The sequence below is a fragment of the Schistocerca gregaria genome, chromosome 8 (assembly GCF_023897955.1).
Source record: "Schistocerca gregaria isolate iqSchGreg1 chromosome 8, iqSchGreg1.2, whole genome shotgun sequence".
Taxonomy (NCBI): domain Eukaryota; kingdom Metazoa; phylum Arthropoda; class Insecta; order Orthoptera; family Acrididae; genus Schistocerca; species Schistocerca gregaria.
The window spans coordinates 236,217,103-236,235,732 of NC_064927.1; the positions used below are offsets into that span (position 1 = coordinate 236,217,103).

At 42.0% G+C, this 18,630-nt stretch overlaps 1 protein-coding gene across 12 annotated transcripts in view; it reads left to right on the plus strand.

The window, feature by feature from the left end:
* Positions 1-18,630, plus strand: part of LOC126284740 (uncharacterized) — a 624,884-nt gene that overhangs the window by 18,349 nt on the left and 587,905 nt on the right. For 10 of the 12 annotated variants that reach the window (XR_007551535.1, XR_007551537.1, XR_007551545.1 and 7 more), the window contains exons 3-4: positions 3,701-3,867; positions 3,954-4,063. Coding sequence is in view for 1 of the 12 variants with exons in the window: in XM_049983880.1 (XP_049839837.1) it covers positions 3,771-3,867; positions 3,954-4,063 (207 nt within the window). In the remaining 11 variants the exon portion in view is untranslated. Of the gene's footprint in view, positions 1-3,700; positions 3,868-3,953; positions 4,064-18,630 lie in introns of those variants that run through there. The other 2 variants (XR_007551540.1, XM_049983880.1) reach the window with 1 other exon arrangement.

Genomic DNA, 18,630 nt, shown 5'->3' on the forward strand with positions numbered 1-18,630 from the left:
AGCTCTTGTCTACGCAACTCCGGAACCAAATGTAGAGACTCTTCGTGCTCGTATTGTGGACGGCTGTGATACAATACGCCATTCTCCAGGGCTGCATCAGCGCATCAGGGATTCCATGCGACGGAGGGTGGATGCATGGATCCTCGCTAACGGAGAACATTTTGAACATTTCCTGTAACAAAGTGTTTGAAGTCACGCAGGTACGTTCTGTTGCTGTGTGTTTCCATTCCATGATTACTGTGATTTGAAGAGAAGTAATAAAATGAGCTCTAACATGGAAAGTACGCGTTTACGGACACACGTCCACATAACATATTTTCTTTCTTTGTGTGTGTGAGGAATGTTTCCTGAAAGTTTGGCCGTACCTTTTTGTAACGCCTATATAAGACATGTGTCCGGCGCAGTTGCTAGATCGGTTACTGCTGCTAAAGTGGCAGGTTGTCAAGATATAAGCGAGTTTGAACCTGGTGTTATAGCCAGCGCACGAGGTATGGGACATAGAATCTCCGAGGTAGCGATGAAGTTGGAATTTTCCCGTACGACCATTTCACGAGTGTACCGTGACTATCAGGAATTCGGTAAAACATCAAATCCCCGACATCGCTGCTTCCGGGAAAGAATCCTGCAAGGACGGGACCAACTACGAGTGAAGAGAATCGTTCAACGTGGCAGAAGTGCAACACTTCCGCAAATTATTGCAGATTTTGATGCTGGGCCGCCAACTAGTGTCAGCATGTGAACCATTCAACGAAACGTCGTCGATATGGGCTTTCGGAGCCGAAGGCCCACTCGCGTATCCTTGATGACTGCACGACGCATAGCTTTACACCTCACCTGGTCCCGTCGACACCGACATTGGACTGTTGATGAGTGGAAATATGTTCCCTGGTCGGAAGTCTCGTTTCGAAGTGTATCGAGTGGATGGACGTGTACGGGTAAGGAGACAACCTCATGAATCCATGGATCCTGCATGTCAGCATGGGACTGTTCAAGCTGGTGGAGTCTCCGTAGTGGTGTGGGGCGTGTGCAGTTGGTGTGATGTGGGACGGCTGGTACGTCTAGATAAGAGTCTGACAGGTGATACGTTCGTAAGCAGCTACTCTGTGCATCTGCACCCATTCATGTCCAGTGTGCATTCAGACGGACTTGGGAAACTCCAGCAAAACAAAGCGACACCTCACACGTCCTGAATTGTTACAGAGTGTCTCCAGGAACATTCTTCTGAGTTTAAACATTTCTGCTGACCACCAAACTCACCAAACATGAACATTATTGAGCATACGTGGAATGCCTTGTGACTTGCTGTTCGGAAGAGATCTCCGCTCCCTCGTACTCTTACAGCCCTGCAGAATTCATGGTGTCAATTCCTTCAGACATTAGTCGAGTCCATGCCACGTCGTGTAGTGGCACCTCTGCGTGCTCGCGGGGGCATTACACGATATTAGGCAGGTGAACCAGTTTCTTTGGCTCTTCAGTGTAGTTCTCAGTATAGAAAAGCTAAAGCCAGGAATTTTTAATGGGGCACAAATTCGTAATCTCATAAACAACGATGTTTTCACAAATCACATGATTCAAGGTGAATTGGAAGCGTGGACAAGCTTTGTATCAGATGTCAAAAAATTTATGGAGAATCACAAAGCTGAAGAATACTCCAAAGTGGTAGACAAAATGGTCCAGAATTTCCAAAAAACTAGCAGCTAATGCGAGTGTCAAATTGTATTTTTTGCACAGCCATTTAGAGAAATTTCCTGACAACTTGGGCGATTACAGCGAAGAACAAGGGGAACGGTTGCACCAGGACATCATGATTATGGAGGAAAGATATCAAGGACGTTGGGATCGCCATGTGGTGGGAGACTACTGCTAGAACTGGCAGAGAGGCTGTCTGGACCCAAAAACTCCGAAGAAAATCCCATACAAAACGGTTTTCTTAATTCTTATTGAAATTTTTTTATGGTTATGATTAATTTTATTATTCCTTGTGTCAATTATAGCACTTTTTTGAAATCATCTGATTTTTTAAAAGTAAACGTTTAAAAAATATTCTTCTCGTTTTTATAATATAATTTCCGACATAAATGGATTGCCTTTATCTCAAAAGTTGAGTCATTTCAACAAAAATATTATTATTTCCGTATTTGGCAGATGAAAATTACTTGAATTGATTAATAAATCCCATATCGCATTATCAGTGTTACCCTGTGTTATATAACGAATGAACTGTTAAACCATACATCATCGGTCGTGCACCCTCTTGTCTCTTTAAACGGAAGATACTCATCTACCATGGAACATATGATATTAGCAAAATCTAAGTTACTTTCATGTCTTAACAATTGTACCTGTCTCGAAAGTAGAAATCTGTTTTAGTTTCCAAGAACTTGTAACTGGTTTTTGATGATACTTCCATTTAACGTTCTTGGACATGAAAGTTAACGGCAACTGTGAGTAAGAAACTTCCTGGCATGTTAAAACTGTGTGACCGACCGAGACTAGAACTCGGGACCTTTGCCTTTCGCGTGCAAAGGCCCCGAGTTCGAGTCTCGATCGGGCACACAGTTTAAATCTGCCAGGAAGTTTCATAACAGCGCACACTCCGCTGCAGAGTGAAAATCTCGTTCTGGAACTGTGAGTAAGTTTCGATTAGTAAAATAAAGAGCCAGTAGGTTGCCGGGAGGTTATTTAAAGTGGACCTAGTTTTCGATACTATTATGGGTTCGACGTTTGTGTTTGTATATTTTACCCTTGCAGTTTCAACGGACAATTAATTTTAACTACTGTATATGACTTGCGTTGGTTAGCTCGTGTCTGATGTAAGATGTGACCAATGTAAGTAACATATGTACTTCTGAACGAATTACACTTAGCAGTATCGAAACCTAGGTCAGGTTTAAGTAAATAAGCTTCCGGGAGTTGACTGGTTGTTTACTTTACTAATCGAAACTTATTCTTAATTCGATCTTACACACTAATTATTATTGTGTAGTACAGTAATAATACATCAGATAAACTATTAAACATAGTATTGACAAAATTTTCTAGACTTCAACCAGTTTTCAATTTCAGTAGAATATTTGTTTCTAGGTACATGACCAACCTGAAACATTTTTTCACATTTCGAAAAACGTTATTTTTCTGGAGTAATTTTTGTAATTTAAGAAAAAAGCTGACAACAACCAACATGAGTGCCTTTTTTTAACTTGAATAGAAAAATATGCCAAACATCTGTTACAGAACTGGCTAGAGGTGCAAATCTGAAGTTCCCAAAGTACAACACTCTCTCTTATGTATCACATTGTCCAATGTTTTCAGTTCATTATGTGTATAAATCCCACACGTTCAGCTACTTAACGAAGTCGAACAGATAACAAGTTCCATAAGTTTTGTACCTACATTTGGTTGTTTTTAACAATTTAGTAAACTGTACTCAAAATATTTTGCAACTGATCGTTCTTTTGTGTTTTATTTTCTGACAGTTTCCATGATAACGTGCTAAGCCAGAAGTCGGTCGAACTATAATATTTTTAACCCAGTTGAGAGACGTTCCTTGGAAAAACACGTCGTCCCTGAAAAGCGGCAATGAATTACATTCATATATTTTCCTTAAAATTCTTTAGCATTGTAGAACTCTGTATTCCTTTCAACAAAAATATCTGATGCGCTGATATACAACATTAAATTTGTCAATATTTTGTTGCAGATTTTACTGTTACCGGAGTGAACACGGCTTCCCTTCCTAGTAAAGTGTGACAAGCGATGATCATGATGCGATGCCCGGCGTATGTCACCGGTGCAAGCGGAATGTGTACGTTGCGGACGAGAAAGTTGCTTTGGGGAGAGTGTGGCACAATTTCTGCGTTTCATGCAGTTAGTTTATTCTTTACGATAAAATATTACATGCTACTGGTGTTCAACACTTTGAGCACTCAACTAAGACGTGTTTCGAATTCCAGGAAAATGTCGGAAACTTTTAGACGAGTGTTCAGCAAAACTATACGAAGATGAAATATACTGCCGGAAATGTTACGGGGCGATCTGCGGTCGATCAGAAGACGAAGAAGAGGTATGTTTTAGCATCCTACGGATAACATAACTGTGCATAGTAAAGAAATAGTCACAAAATCCATTAACGAAGACAAATTTGTAACTTCTCGCCTTTGCTTAACTCACAAAAGCTGAAATGAAGTATTTCTACTAAGGAAGATGCAGAAGTACTACTTATGAATATCGGTGCCATTGTGAAATAGCTAAAATATAGAAGTCTCCAGGGTCAGATGGAATCCCTGTCAGATTCTGTACAGAACTTGCCACTGAATTAGCTCCCATTTTAACCATAATGTACCATGGATACTTTGAAGAAAAAACTACACCCAGTAATTGGAAGAAAGCACAGGTCACACCTGTATACTAGAAGGACATCAATAGTGATTCACAAAACTAATATCCAGTCTGACTGACGTATAGGTGTTGTAGAATCCTAGGACGCATTCTGAACTGAAATATAACCTTTTATCTCTTCTATGCTGCTGCGTACTTCGTTCTATCCACACAGACGTGATGAAATACTTCTCACTTGACTTCGCATGGGACAAAGCCCTAGACGAAGGCTCCTTGCTCCAACGAGAGGACACTCCAATGTGTGATGCTTATTGCACACAGTTCACAGTGACTGTGTTTTATTTTCACCCGGCAGGGCAGCGTCTAATGTACGTACAGATTAATTTTAATTTTAATAATCAACAGCTTCAGTTGCACCGTGCAGGATAACCCAACCTCCTTCAGAATAACAGTAACTACCGTTTGTCCATAGTGGACATCGTCAAGCTAAAATTACAAATCCATATATTATCGTCAGACTGTAAAAACTTATCCGGAAACTGTCTCGGCCCCACTTAGCGAGCGTGATGCGGCAGCCACGAGTGCTGTACTAGAACTGTACTAGTAAAGTGAAATAAAAGGTATAGCTGAGGAAAAGGGCATATATGTTATCCTGTGCAGAACGTACTTGATCTGAAGTATTCAATGGTCATGATATGAGGAAGACATGTGCTTACAAGGTATGGCCTATCTAGGAAAATTTTTGTGCTTAAGCACGAAGTTTAATCACCTAAAAAGAACTTAGGAGTTGGAAGGATAATATAAAGCCAACATCGTCATTATTATGACTAGTTCTAGAAATTTTTAAGACGTATTGTTAAGCACTTGCTTAGCTATGGTTACAACGCATGAACATCCTATTCACGTATTACACAAACGGTCATGATTGAACTTACGAACAAGTCTGCATCTAATCTGTAACATCCGCGAATACGGGCCATGTAAAATAGATGGTCATTATTCAACATTAGTATATTTGACCTGAAATGGTCTCGAATAAAGTCAAAAACTACTGCACGTGCCTTATTGAGTTTCTTGGCGAAGTTATGGTTATGAGTTGCACAAAACACTATAGTAGGGGATAATGTGGCGGCAATGGGATACTCAATTCGCCTTAATAGAGGTGATCCACACACATACTGTAAAAACTGTGTGTGGACCACTGCCATCATAATTCGGGCCTGGTATTGCCAGATGTTACAGATTAGGTATAGACTTGTTCATAAGTTCAGTCATGACCACCTGTGAGCTAAGTCAATAGGGTGTTCATGCGTTGTAACCATAGCTAGGCAAGTGCTTAACAATGACGTCTTAAAAAGTTCTGGACCTAATCATAATAATGACGATGTTGGTTTTATATTATCCTTCCCACTCCGAAGTTATTTTTTGGGTGATTAAACTTAGTGCTTAAGCACAAAAATTTTCCTAGATAGGCCAAATATTGTAAGCAAATGATGTCTTCCTTATATCATGACCAATGAATACTTAACATACACACCCTTTTCCTCAGCTATACCTTTTATTTCACTTTATTAGTAAATTCAAGGTCAGGAATTAAGTTCGCGTCTTGTCCCAAAAAGTAACTATCATACAGTTTATGAGCAGGCTCAAGGTATTGTGTCCGCCTAGGCGGGTCTCATGACGCTACGGTCAGTTCCAGTACAGCACTGGTGGCTGCCGCATCGCGATCGCGAAGTGGGGCCGAGGCAGTTTCAGATAAGTTTTTACAGTCTGACGATAATTTATGGATTTGCAGTTTTAGCTTGACGATGTCCACTATGGACAAACGGTAGTTACTGTTATTCTGAAGAAGGTTGGGTTATCCCGACTGAAACCTAGGTAAATTCTAGGTAAACGGTGCAACTGAGGCTGTACATTATTAAAATTAAATTTAATATTTATACAGTTGCCGACAGGGTCGCGAAATGTTGAAGATATGTACGTACAGATTAGTCTTGTATTTTAGCAGTAATGAGACGAACGTGTTACGACTAATTAAGACTCCGGAAATGTCCTCTCTAGCTCAACCACGTTTCTTTTGTAAACGATCAGGCAACCGAAGATCCCTTTGTACTTATTTTAGTCTCATTCTCGTAAATCTGTGTTTTAATAAAACATCTTAGAGCATTTGGTATAAAAGAATCGCATTATTTTAAAGGATACATGATGGTATTGTGTTTGTGAACATAAGTGAGATTGCGAGAGAATGAATGTAATTGTAAATAACATGGTTTTTATCTCTTTCTAATGCTTTGGAGTTTAGACATTTTAACTACGTTCGATTGTTTTTACGATTGAATAACAAGTACGCTGACAAACTGCCTATTGGCTCCTGTCTCGGGTTCTTCGGCCGTATTTCATCTAATGATTTTAATGACGTTTCGCCAGCACGAGTGGCCGGCATTGTCAAATCTTCACCCTCCATTGCCGGTGGTGAACTGGAGCCGAGCTCTAATAGAGATGGGGCCCCTCCACGCCCGCACAAACGTGGTGGCCAAACCTAAAGTTCTACTGTCACCACCGTAAACATGTTAGCTATCTAGTAAGTGGATCACAGGATGCTGGGCTGTGATGTTATCCGTGCATCTAGGTAAGACTACGCATTAACACGGTGCATCAGGTGATAGATAGTGGACGAAACGCGAGTGAGGGTAGCGATTTGAAGAGCAGAGGGAAAAAAGTGCCATGACTCGTGCCGTCCCCGCGGCTGCAGCCTATATGTACCTGGCGCGCCAACGTCCGAGGGCTTCTCCTCGGTCATTTCCGGTGCAGTTCTCCTCTTGCTACCTGCGACGGTCGTTCGCTGCACTACGGAAAGCCACGATCCGTTTACCTTAAGGCTTTCCTCTTTTTTGTTGAAATTGTTCGCGTGTTTTTGTATTTCTACAGCTTCTCTGAACAAGCGAGTGTGAAAGTGATTCTCTACAACCATAACTTCCGTGTCGACGAATTTTATTGCGTGGTCGGTCTCACTCAGTGCGTGCTCTGCCACGGCCGATTTCTCCACCTGCCCCAACCTGCAATGTCGCTTATGCTCTTTGATCTTGGTGTTAATTGATCGTCCAGTCATTCCGACATAAACTTTTCCGCATGTGCGTGGTATACTGTACATTGCCGACATTGCAAGTGGGTCCCTTTTCTCCTTCGTCGATCTAAGACACTCTTTGATCTTTTTTGTCGGTTTGAAAATCGTCTTTACGCTTTATACCAGGTGTTGCATTCCTGTCTGAGGTGCTGTGGCTCACATATCCGTCCCGCTCTCAATACGAGCTTATTAATCATGCCTCTTTTCTGGCTCTGGTGGTGGTTTGATAGTTTGTGCGGGTATCGTCGGTCCGTGTATGTCGGTTTTCGATACACGCTGTGTCCCAGGTTTTCGCCGTCTCTTGTGACCAGCACATCTAGAAATGGCAGTTTCTTGTCCTTTTCTACTTCCATGGTAAATGTCATGTTGGCATGGAGGCTGTTCAGGTGTCTTTAGGATGTCACCGAGCTGTTCTTCACCATGACTCCATACAACGAAAGTATCATCGACGTATCTGTACCACACCTTAGGTTTGCAGATCGCCAAGTCCAGTGCCTGTGCTTCAAATTGTTCCATGAAGAAGTTGGCCACCACTGGACTAAGTGGACTACCCTTGGCGACGCCTTCCAGCTATTCGTAGAAATCGCCATTCCACGTGAAATAGCTCGTGGTGAAACATGCACGGAAGAGCTTTTTGATATCTTGCGGGAAAATGGAACCGAGAACTACACCTATGGAGGACATCATTGCCAACACCGAAGCAGCCATTCGACCCCTTCCTGAAAGGCATGGATCAAGATAATAAGGTGGATACCGTCTTTCTTGACTTCCGAAACTCATTTGACTCAGTAAGAAACAATTCTTATTATTAATAAGAGTACGATCATAAAGGATATAACACAAAATTTGTGACCTTATTAAGAATTTTCTTGTCAGGAGAACGCAAAATGTTATTTTGGATGTAGAGTCATAGACAAAAGTAGAAGTAACTTGAAGCGTTCCCCAGGGCCATGTATTGGGACCCTCGTAGTTCATGGATGAGCCTGTAGACAATATGGTCCTCAGACTTATCCCAGACGATGAAGTTGTCTTTAATGAAATACTGTCTAAATGTTCAGTCTGTACTTGATCAAGTTCAAATGGATCAAATGGCTCTTGAGCACTATGGGACTTAACGTCTATGGTCATCAGTCCCCTAGAACTTAGAACTACTTAAACCTAACTAACCTAAGGACATCACACAACATCCAGCCATCACGAGGCAGAGAAAATCCCTGACCCCGCCGGGAATCGATCCCGGGAATCCGGGCGTGGGAAGCGAGAACGCTACCCCACGACCACGAGATGCGGGCACTTGATAAAGACTTCGTTGTGTAGCAAAGACTGAATTTAAATTCTCAGAAATGTCAAATTATGCACTTTACAAAAAGCAAACTTATGAATACAATATCAAGGAGTCGCAGTTGGAATCAGTGTGCTCATACAAATACCTAGGTATGACAGTTTATAGGGATATGACACAAAGTGGTTTAGGTCAAGCAGGTGGCAGAATTTGGTTCTTTGCAGCGTTGTTGTTGTTGTTGTTGTTGTGGTCTTCAGTCCTGAGACTGTTTTGATTCAGCTCACCATGCTACTCTATTCTGTGCATGCTTCTTCATCTCCCAGTACCTACTGCAACCTACATCCTTTTGAATCTGCTTGGTGTATTCATCTCTTGGTCTCCCTCTACGATTTTTACCCTCCACGCTGCCCTCCAATACTAAATTGGTGATCCCTTGATGCCTCAGAACATGTCCTACCAACCGATCCCTTCTTCTAGTCAAATTGTGCCACAAACTTCTCTTCTCTCCAGTTCTATCAATACCTCCTCATTAGTTATGTGATCTACCCATCTAATCTTCAGCATTCTTCTGTAGCACCACACTACTAAAGCTTCTATTCGCTTCTTGTCTAAACTATTTATCCTCCATGTTTCACTTCGACACATGGCTACACTCCATACAAATACTTGCAGAAACGACTTCCTGACACTTAAATCTATACTCGATGTTAACAAATTTCTCTTCTTCAGAAACGCTTTTCTTGCCATTGCCAGTCTACATTTTATATCCTCTCTACTTCAACCATCATCAGTTATTTTGCTCCCCAAATAGTAAAACTCCTTTACTACTCTAAGTGTCTCATTTCCTAATCTAATACCCTTAGCATCACCCGACCTAATTCGACTACATTCCATTATCCTAGTTTTGCTTTTGTTGATGTTCATCTTATATCTTCCTTTCAAGACGCTATCCATTCCGTTCAAGTGCTCTTCCAAGTCCTTTGCTGTCTCTGACAGAATTACAATGTCGTCGGCGAACCTCAAAGTTTTTATTTTTTCCCCATGAATTGTAATACCTACTTCGAATATTTCTTTTGTTTCCTTCACTGCTTGCTCAATATGCAGATTGAATAACATCGGGGAGAGACGACAACCCTGTCTCACTCCCTTCCCAACCGCTGCTTCCCTTTCATGCCCCTCAACTCTTATAACGGCCATTTGGTTCCTATAGAAATTGTAAATAGCCTTTCGCTCTCCATATTTTACCCCTGCCACCTTCCGAATTTGAAAGAGAGTATTCCAGTGAACATTGTCAAAAGCTTTCTCTAAGTCTACAAATGCTAGAAACGTAGGTTTGCCTTTCCTTAATCTAGCTTCTAAGATAAGTCGTAGGGTCAGTATTGCCTCACGTGTTCCAATATTTCTATGGAATCCAAACTGATTTTCCCCAAGGTCGTCTTCTACTAGTTTTTCCATTCGTCTGCAAAGAATTCGTCTTAGTATTTTGCAGCTGTCACTTATTAAACTGATAATTCGGTAATTTCCACATGTGTCAACGCCTGCTTTCTTTGGGATTGGAATTATTATATTCTTCTTGAAGTCTGATGGTATTTCGCCTGTCTCATACATCTTGCTCACCAGATGGTAGAGTTTTGTCAGGACTGGCTCTCCCAAGGCCGTCAGTAGTTCTAATGGAATGTTGTCCACTCCGAGGGCCTTGTTTCGACTCAGGTCTTTCAGTGCTCTGTCAAACTCTTCACGCAATATCGTATCTCCCATTTCATCTTCACCTACATCCTCTTCCACTTCCATAATAATGTCCTCAAGTACATCGCCCTTGTATAGACCCTCTTTATACTCCTTCCACCTTTCTGCTTTCCCTTCTTTGCGTAGAACTGGGTTTCCATCTGAGCTCTTGATATTCATACAAATGGCTCTCTTTTCTCCAAAGGTCTCTTTAATTTTCCTGTAGGCAGTATCTATCTTACCCCTAGTGAGATAAGCCTCTACATCCTTACATTTGTCCTCTATCCATGCCTGCTTAGCCATTTTGCACTTCCTGTCGATCTCATTTTTGAGACGTTTGTATTCCTTTTTGTCTGCTTCATTTACTGCATTTTTATATTTTCTACTTTCATCAATTAACTTCAATATTTCTTCTGTCACCCAAGGATTTCTACTAGCCATCGTCTTTTTACCTACTTGATCCTCTGCTGCCTTCACTACTTGATCCCTCAGAGCTACCCATTCTTCTTCTGCTGTGTTTCTCTCCCCCATTCCTGTCAATTGTTCTCTTACGCTCTCCCTGAAACTCTGTACAACCTTTGGTTCTATCAGTTTATCCAGGTCCCATCTCCTTTAATTCCCACCTTTCAGCAGTTTCTTCAGATTTAATCTACAGTTCATAACCAATAGATTGTGGTCAGAGTCCACATCTGCCCCTGGAAATGTCTTACAATTTAAAACCTGGTTCCTAAATCTCTGTCTTACCATTATATAATCTATCTGAAATCTGTCAGTATCTTCAGGCTGATTCCATGTATACAACCTTCTTTTATGTTTGTTGAACCAAGTGTTAGCTTTGATTAAGTTGTGCTCTGTGCAAAATTCTACGGGGCGACTTGCTCTTTCATTTCTCTCCCCCAGTCCATATTCACCTACTATGTTTCCTTCTCTCCCTTTTCCTACTCCTGAATTCCAGTCACCCATGACTATTAAATTTTCGCCTCCCTTCACTACCTGAATAATTTCTTTTATCTCATCATACATTTCATCAATTTCTTTGTCATCTGCAGAGTTAGTTGGCATATAAACTTGTACTGTAGTGGGCGTGGGCTTCGTATCTATCTTTGCCACAATAATGCGTTCACTATGCTGTTTCTAGTAGCTTACCCGCATTCCTATTTTTTTATTCATTATTAAACCTACTCCTGCATTACCCCTATTTGACTTTGTATTTATAACCCTGTATTCACCTACCAAAAGTCTTGTTCCTCCTGCCACCGAATTTCACTAATTCCCACCATATCTAACTTCAACCTATCCATTTCCCTTTTTTAAATTTTCTAACCTACCTGCCCGATTAAGGGATCCTACGTTTCCCGCTCCGATCCGTAGAACGCTAGTTTTCTTTCTCCAAATAACGACGTTCTCTTGAGTAGTCCCCGCCCGGAGATCTGAATGGCTGACTATTTTACCTCCGGAATATTTTACCCAAGAGGACGCCATCATCATTAACCATACAGTAAAGCTGCATGCCCTCGGGAACAAATTACGGCTGTAGTTTCCCCTTGCTTTTAACCGTTCGCAGTACTAGCACAGCAAGGCCGTTTTGGTTAATGTTACAAGGCCAGATCAGTCAATCATCCAGACTCTTGCCCCTGCAACTACTTGAAAGGCTGCTGCCTCTCTTCAGGAACCACACGTTTATCTGGCCTCTCAACAGATACCCCTCCGTTGTGGTTGCACCTATGGTACGGCTATCTGTATCTCTGAGGCACGCATGCCTCCCCACCAACGGCAAGGTCCATGGTTCATGGGGGGGGGGGGGGGGGGGGGGGGGGGCGGGGGCTTTGCAGCGAACTGAGAAGAATACTGCTTAAATTGTGGGACCTGTACAAAATAGGACTAATAGAGCATACTGCTGGTTCGTTTGATGCACAGGGAAGAGTCACGAATTATAGACAAATTTGAATTGACAGACGCCTAAAGAGAGAAATCACTTACCCCGCGAAATCTTAGTTACAAAATTTCAAAGACAAATATTAAGTGACCAGCTTAGCGTCCGCTGCTTCGCTCCTGTAGACTGTTTGTACTGCGGAAAAGGTTTCTTTTATCGAATTTTTATCTTGTTCACAAAGTGAAACACCTTCTAAGCTTTTCAAACTACATAAGGCCATGTAAGCGTGATCTCTTCCGAACAAAATGCGATTCTGTTCGCTGGAGACCAAAGTTTCTTTTGGAAATTTATGGCAAGTTCCTATGGGACCAAACTGCTGACATCATCGGTCCCTATGCTTACACACTACTTAACATAACTTAAATTAACTTACACTAAGGACAACTCACAAACCCATGCCAGCGGGAGGACTCTAACCTCCGACAGGTGAAGCCGCGCGAACTGTGGCCTGAGACCAAGCGGCTACCCCGCGCGGCTTTTGTTACTCATGCCTTTTGCGTTTTTTTTTTTTTTTTTTTTTTTTTTTTTTGGAGATATTTACTCAGCAACTTTCATCCACCAGCAAATATTTCTTTATATGTAACCTAGAAGTGAAGTACCAAATTTCGGCGAATTTAGCTTCAAAATTTTTTTAATTTAACAAAATATTTTCTTAAAAGTTTTCATCCTATATTACACTCCTTTATGGGTTGAATTTCCAGAAACGTTGCACACTTTTTTTTTAATTTCCAGCCGAGAAGTCAAAGATATCTCCTTAAAATTCATTTAGAAGTTCTTCAGTTATTATTTGTTTAAAAAAACTTTCAGTCAGTATTTTACCTCTTTAGTGGTTGAGTTTCCAAAAATGCTAAAGCACGTATTTTTTATGTTCTGACTGAGAAAGCAGATACCAGCTTTCGTAGTTTTCATGCTTTTAAAAAGCCTTTCATCCCCTATTTCACTCCATGAGGAAGGGAATTTCGGATAATCCTATCTTAAACGGTATAAGATCCACACTCACTCCGAAATTCAAGTTTCTATTCTTGGCGGTTTGGGCTGGGCGATGATGAGTCAGTGAATCAGTCTGACCGTATTTCACCACCTTAGGGGTTGTATTTCGAAAAGCTGTGAAACACGTATTTTCTATTTCTAACTGAGAAGCCAGATTTAAATTTTCATAGATTCAGCTTTCAAAATGGTTTCATAATAAAATATTTTCATAAAAAGTCTTATCTCCCGTTTCACTTCCGCACGCTTAAATTTCCAAAAATGCTGAAACACGTGTTTCATTTTTTCTGCTCGAGAAACCAAATACCAATTTTCCTAGGTCTACATTCAAAATAGCTTTAATAGCGACATTTTTCAAGATAGGACTTCATCCCCTATTCCCCCCTGCCTCTCCTTACGGGTGGAATTCCGAAAAATTGCAACTTAAACAATGCCTACAGTATAAGATCCACACCATCCACATTTCAAATTCCTATCGTTAGCGATTTGAGAGTAGCGATGTTGCGTTAGTCTGTCAGGACATTGCCTTTTACACTGAAGAGCCGAAGAATCTGTACATCTGCCTAAAATCGTGTAGGGTCCCGCGAGCACGCAGAAATGCCGCTGTACGACGTGGCATGGACTCTACTAATGTCTGAAGCACTGCTGGGGGAAACTGACACCATGACTCCTGCAGGGCTGTCCATAAATCCGTAAGAGTACGGGGGGTGGAGATCCCTTCTGAAGAGCACGTTACAAGGTATCCCAGGTAAGCTCAATAATGTTCATGTGTTGGGAGTTTGGTGGCGAGCAGAAGTGTTTGAACTTAGAAGAATGTTCCTGGAGCCACTCTGTAGCAATTCTGGACGTATGGGGTGTCGCATTGACCTGATGGAATTGCTCAAGTCCGTCTGAATGGGGAATGAACATGAACGGATGCAAGTGGTCAGACAGGATGCTTACGTCTGTGTCACCTGTCAGAGTCGTATCTAGACTTATCAGGGGTCCCATATCACTCCAACTGCACACGCCCCACACTATTACAGGGCCTCCACAAGCTTGAACAGTCCCCTGCTGAATTCGTGAGGTTGTCTCCATACCCGTACACGTCCATCCGCTCGACACAATTTGAAACGGGACGCGACCGACCAGGGAACATGTTTCCAGTCATCAGAATTCCAATGTCGGCGTTGACGGACCCGGGCGAGGCATACGAGTGGGCCTTCGTCACCGAAAGCCCACATCGACGATGTTACGTTAAATGGTTGTTATGCTGACACTTATTGATGATCCAGCCTTGAACCCTGCAGCAATTTGTAGAAACGCTGCACTACTGCCACGTTGAATGATTCTCTTCAGTCATCGCTGGTCCCGTTCTTGCAGAATTTTTTTCCGGCCGCAGCGATGTCGGAGATTTGATGTTTTACCGAATTCTTGATATTCACGGTATACTCGTGAAATGGTCCTACCGGAAAATCCCCACTTCATCGTTGCCTCGGAGATCCAGTGTCCCATCGCTCGTGCGTTGACTGTAAGATCACGTTCAAACTCAGTTAAATCTGTATGACCTGCCATTGTAGCAGCAATAACCGATCCAACAACTGATCCAGACACTTGTTGTCTTATACAGGGTGTTACCAAAAGGTACGGCCAAACTTTCAGGAAACACATTCCTCACACACACAAAGAAAGAAAATATGTTATGTGGGCATATATCCGGAAACGCTTACTTTCCATGTTGGAGCTCATTTTATTACTTCTCTTCAGATCACATTAATCATGGAATGGAAACACACAGCAACAGAACGTACCAGCGTGACTTCAAACACTTTGTTACAGGAAATGTTCAAAATGTCCTCCGTTAGCGAGGATACATGCATCCACCTTCCGTCGCGTGGAATCCCTGTTGCGCTGATGCAGCCCTGGAGAATAGCGTATTGTATCACAGCCGTCCACAATACTAGCACGAAGAGTCTCTACATTTGGTTCCGGGGTTGCGTAGACAAGAGCTTTCAAATGCCCCCATAAATGAATGCCAAGAGGGTTGAGGTCAGGAGAGCGTGGAGACCATGGAATTGGTGCGCCTCTACCAATCCACTGGTCACCGAATCTGTTGTCGAGACGCGTACGAACACTTGGACTGAAATGTGCAGGAGCTCCATCGTGCATGAACCACATGTTGTGTCGTACTTGTAAAGGCACATGTTCTAGCAGCACAGGTAGAGTATCCCGTATGAAATCATGGCGGTGAATCGAGGAAGTACAGTACATACTGACGAAACTAAAATGTGCTCTAACATGGAAATTAAGCGTTTCCGGACACATGTCCACATAACATCTTTTCTTTATTTGTGTGTGAGGAATTTTTCCTGAAAGTTTGGCCGTACCTTTTGGTAACACCCTGTATAGCCGTTTCCGACTGCAGCGCCGTATTCTACCTGTATTTGAACACGCCTTCTTATACCACTACCACACTTCAGTGTATACGTATATAGAGAAGAATGAATAGAAATTTTTCAGCCCGCTATTTATCTTTCCAGTAAGGATCGTGAAGACAATATTAGAGTAAATGCAGCACGCACAGAGGCAGTCCTTATTCACACACTCCATCCGCGATTGGAACGGGAAACAACACTAAGCATGTTCTAACATTAAGGCTGTGGTGCACATGTCCATTGTATTAGACAACTGTTAACGGTCGCTTCTCTGGCGTTTTCAATCAGTCCTAAGGCTGCAAATGCACTCAGGGTACCCCACCAATAGGGAGTATCCACTGGGGTGTGATTCAACTACATCTACATCTACGTCATTACTTTGCTATACACAATAAAATGCTTGGCGGAGTGCTATCGTTCCACTCTCGAACGGCGCGTGGGAAAAGTGAGTACTTAAATTTTTCTGTGCTAGGCCTGATATCTCTTATTTTATAGTGATGATCATTTCTCCCTATGTAAGTGGGTGCCAACAGAATCGGAGGAGAAAACTGGTGATTGATATTTCATGAAAAGATCCCGTCACAGCGAGAAAAGCCTTTGTTTTAATGATTGCCACCTCAATTCACGTATCATGTCTGTAGCATTATCTCCCCTATTTTACGATAGTACAAAACGAGCCGCACCTCTTTGAACTTTTTCGATGTCATCCGTCAGTCTTACATGACCCGGATCCCACACCGCACAGCAGTACTCCAGAATAGGGTTGGCAAGAGTGGTGTAAACAGTCTGTTGCATCTTCTAAGTGAACCACAGTCTTTGGTTTGCTGTACCCACAACATTTTCTATGTGATCATTCCAATTTAGGCTATTTGTAATTGTAATCTCTTAAGTATTTAGTTGAATTTACAGCCTTAAGATTTGTGTGTCTTGCCGCTTAATCGAAATAGAGCTGATTTCTTTTAGTACTCATGTGAGTAATTTCACACTTTTCTTTATTGAAAGTCAACTGTCACCCCTCGCACCATACAGATATTCTATCTAAATCATTTTGCGACTCGTTTTGGTCATCCGATGACTTTACAAGACGGTAAATTACAGCATCATCTGCAAACAATCTAAGACGGCTACTCAGATTGTTTCCTGTGTTGTTAATATATATCAGGAACGATAGAGGCCCTATAACACTTCCTTGGGGAACGCCGGATATTACTTCCGTTTTACTTGATGATTTTCCGTCTGTTACTACGAACTGTGACCTATCTGACAGGAAACCACAATTCCAATCGCACAACTGAGGCACGCAGTTCAGTTAGAAGACGCTTGTGAGGAACGGTGACGAAGGCCTTCTGGAAATCTAAAAATATGGAATCAATTTGATGCCCCCTGTCGATAGCACTCATTGCTTCATGAGTATAAAGAGCTAGTTGTGTTTCACAAGAACGATGTTTCTGAATCCGTACTTGACTATGCTTCAATAAATCGTTTTCTTCGAGGTAATTAATAAAGTTCGAATACAGTGTATTTTCCAAAACCCTACTGCAAATCGACGTTAGTAATATGGGATTGTAATTCAGCTGATTACTCCTATTTCTCTTTTTGAGTATTGGTGTGACTGAGCAATTTTCGTGCTGTAGCGTTCTCGCTTCCCGCGCCCGGGTTCCCGGGTTCGATTTCCGGCGGGGATCAGGGATTTTTTTTGCCTCGTGATGGCTGGGTGTTGTTTGATGTCCTTAGGTTAGTTAGGTTTAAGTAGTTCTAAGTTCTAGGGGACTGATGACCATAGATGTTAAGTCCCATAGTGCTCAGAGCCATTTGAACCATTTGAGCAATTTTCCAATCTTTAGGTACAGAACTCTTTGTGAGCGATCGGTTGTATATAATTGCTAAATATCGAGCTATTGTATCAGCATACTCTGAAAGGAACCTGACTGGTAGACAATCAGGACCGGAGTACTTGCCTTTATTAAGTGATTTAGCCGTCTTTGTTACACCGAGGATATCTACTTCTATGTTTCTCATCTTGGCAGTTGTTCTTGGTTGGAATTCAGGGATACTTACTTCGTCTTCTTTGGTGAAGGAGTTTCGGAAAACCGTGTTTTATAACTCTGCTGTAGTGGCACTGTCATCAGTGACTTCACCGTAGTTATCGCACAGTGAAGGTATTGGTTGCGCCTTGCCACTGGTGTGTTTTATGTATGACCAGAATCTATTTTAGTTTTCCCCCATATTCCGAGTCAGAGTTTTGTTGTGGAAATTGTTAAAAGCATCTCACATTGAAGCACGCATTGTATTACGAACTTTTGCAAAACTTTACCAATCTTGGGGATTTTGCGTTCTTTAAATTTTTGCGTGCTTTTTTCGTTCCTTCTGCAACTGCGATTTGACCCGTTTTGCGTAGCATGGGGGATCAGTACCATCACTTAATAATTTATGTGGCATATATCTCTCAATTGCCGTCGATAATATCACGTTGAAATCATTCCACATCTTTTCTACGCTTAGTCTGCAGCTCGTGGTCGTGCGGTAGCGTTCTCGCTTCCCGCGCCCGCGTTTCCGGGTTCGATTCCTGGCGGGGTCAGGGATTTTCTCTGCCTTGCGGTGACTGGGTGTTGTGTGCTGTCTTTAGGTTAGTTAGGTTTAAGTAGTTCTAAGTTCTAGGGGACTGATGACCATAGATGTTAAGTCCCATAGTGCTCAGAGCCATTTTTTCTACGCTTACATGATCAGATCGGATGGAGTGGAGACAGTCTCTCAAAAAGGCGTTAAGAGCATTTTTATCAGATTTTTTAAATAGATGTATTTTGCGTCTCTTTTTGATGGTTGTGGG